At 50.7% G+C, this 2,846-nt stretch overlaps 1 protein-coding gene across 1 annotated transcript in view; it reads right to left on the reverse strand.

The window, feature by feature from the left end:
• TMCO1 (transmembrane and coiled-coil domains 1) overlaps positions 1 to 2,846 on the reverse strand; it is a gene marked incomplete at its 5' end in the record, with an annotated part of 55,288 nt that extends 52,442 nt beyond the window's left edge. Inside the window, 2 exon segments of the mRNA XM_006142258.2 lie at positions 2,228 to 2,305; positions 2,634 to 2,846. Coding sequence (XP_006142320.2) covers positions 2,228 to 2,305; positions 2,634 to 2,846 — 291 coding nt within the window.

Consider the following 2,846-nt stretch of genomic DNA (forward strand, 5'->3'; position numbering starts at 1 on the left):
ATCTGGGGCACGCCCGCCCATGTGCCCGGTGTGAGTTTTAAGTCACCAGGTCCGGGACACGAGCCGCGGTCAGCTACATGGGAGTTCAGCAACATAGCCATTATGCTAACTGCTGGTCCCGCTAGGCTTTCTTTTTTAAATGAATTCTTTTTTTAAAAAAATTTACCTATCTCTTCAGAGAGAAAGAGAAAGTTGGGGGGTGGGTATCCCCAACAGGGTTTCCATGTCACACTCCAGGCCAGATCACAAGCACTGCACACACACCTGGAGTGCACAAGGAAGTTTCAGGACATGAACTAAGGGCCTTCCCAAGCAGGTCCAGCTGTGTTACCACTGGGCCATTCAGCTCCTGACAGGTCTTTTTGTTTGTTTTGTTATAAGGTGTGAGAACTCACTAGACAAAAACAGAGAGACACAGAGAGAAGGAAAGAGAAAAATCAGCCCCAAGGGGGATGGCTACGTTGCAATCCCTTCTCCTCTACTCTCCTCTCAGGATTTTGGACATGCACACACATGCACTTGACATGTTTACAAGCCACCAGGTCTAGGACTCAAGCTGCAAAGCTGGCCACATGGGATCCAGCTGCTTTGACCACCACCACCACCACCTGGCTGGCCTCTGACAGGTTTCTAAGAGGATCATTCTGGCTGTACCCTGAGAACAGACTGCAGATGTCCCTGCACTTATGCTCAGGTTACACATGATCGCAAGCTCACTGCAAGCTGAAAATATCAAAGGTTGAAAATACAGGCAATGGGGGGAACCAGCAGTTAGCGTAATGGCTAGGTTGCTGGACTCCCACATGGCCAACCATGGTTTGAGTCCTAGATCCGATGGCTTGCTTTCTCACTTTCTCTCTCTCTCTGCCTCTTTCTGGTGAGTGTCCATGCCCTATAGCAAAATTTTAAAAAATAATAATAATAAACATTTTAAAATACATTAAATACACCTAACCTACCTAACATCCTAGCTTAGACTAGCCTACCGCAAACATGCTCAGAACACCTGCCTTAACCTATGGTTGGGCAAAATCGACAAAGCCTGTTTTCTAAAAGTGTTGGTCATCTCATGTAATTTATCAATATTGTATAAAAAGGGGAAAACAAGATGGTTAGGTACTCAGAGTACGGTTTCTGACGATCACTTTTGCACCACTGTAAAATCAGAATACAGTAAGTTGGGGGCCAGCTATATTCACTCCTTACAAGGAAGAAAAGAACATTGAAAGTCAAATCAGGCCTCCAAAGAGCCATTCACATTGTATCCTCAGCTGTGTCTTACAGAAATCCCTACTTCATTTCGAAGACAACAAGCTCTACTTGTTACTTATTTTTTTTTTTAAGTGAGAAAACAGCCCCTATCCCTTCTCTTTCATCTCTCTCCTGGGATTTTGGGCACACGTGTACACATAAAGCCTGGGACTTGAACCACATGGTCGGCTACGTGGGATCCAGCTACCTTAACCACCACGCCACGGCTAACCCCAAACTCTGCTTATTTGTAATCTTTTCCTCAAAACATTTCTTCAGTCATCCAACTGAAACTTGGCTTACCCTGAAGACACGTTTTCTTTGACTGCAATGATAATGGCCAGATATCCCCCCCAGGTAAAAATCTCCATATTTGCGCTCATATGCTATTTTCTTCACCTGTTATTTCCTTCCTCTACCTCATTCTCGATCCAAATTCTAACTACCCCCAAAGAACCACAAGGCCATCTGCATCATGAGGGATTCCAGGGCTGCTCACAACTGGAAGGGAAACTGCCACCACACAGGAGTACCTGCTCTATCCTGCTACTCCTTTCATCTGTATTACCATTCTGCATAAAAATCTATCTCTGGGACCAGCAGGTGGCATAATGGTTCCCGCTGGACTCCCACACAGTTGACCACAGTTCGAGTCCCAGACCTGGTGGCTTAGAACACGCTGGGCACCTGTGCCGCCCAAGATTCCAGAGGAAAATGGAGAATGGATTGTAGCATGGCCACTCCCCAGCGACCCCCATGATCTCTCCCTTTCTGTCTCTCTCTCTCCAGCGAGCGCACACGCCTTCCAGCAAAAATCTCTTTAACTTGTATTTGTGAACAAGATTTCACTCAAGTCGGATTCACCCTCGTGTTCCTGCAAAGTTGTTTGTCCCCGGTGGTCCCCCAGGTGCTCACTGCGAACCTGCGCTCACTGAGCGTGAGGCGCTGGAAGTTTCTAACAGACTGCCATACTCACGTTTTTTACTCTGCTTTTCCACTTCTGCCTTCAGCCTCTTGTACTTGTCTGTCCTGTAAACCAGGACCCAGGTTATACCTAGAACATTAAAAGCAACATGCAGATGGAGAAACGCCTGGATCAACCACAACAAACCGTCACTAGTGGCTACGCTGCGTCATTATCTCCTCCGAGGTAACTTCCCAAACGTCAATACAACGGACTCCACGCGGGAACCAGCGGGCCAGGGCGCGAAGCTGGCTGCGAAAGGCGCAAGAGCGATCGACTCGGACCCAGGAGACCTCGGCCGTCGATCGCACACCGCGCCCGCCTCGGCCTGGCGAGCTGCCCGGAGGTGCCGGGGCGGGTGGACGCGCCCCGAGCAGGAGGGCTGGCGGGGTATCCCGGGGACCGCGCAAGGCCTCACCCTCGGCCAGCAGGGCCGTGCACACGGAGATGAAGACGATGAGGAGCGTGTCCGCGAACATGGTGCTCATCCCGCACGCGGCCCCGCGCCCCGCCCGCCGGGGGAGCGCTGCACAACCAGAGAAAGCGCCGCTCAGCGCACTTCCCAAATCCCGCGGCCGCGGCCCCTGACAGCCAGGAGACCACACTTCCGCTTCCGGGGCGCGGCGCCGGC

This window comes from Tupaia chinensis, unplaced genomic scaffold, assembly GCF_000334495.1.
Source record: "Tupaia chinensis unplaced genomic scaffold, TupChi_1.0 Scaffold000070_1, whole genome shotgun sequence".
Lineage (NCBI taxonomy): Eukaryota > Metazoa > Chordata > Mammalia > Scandentia > Tupaiidae > Tupaia > Tupaia belangeri.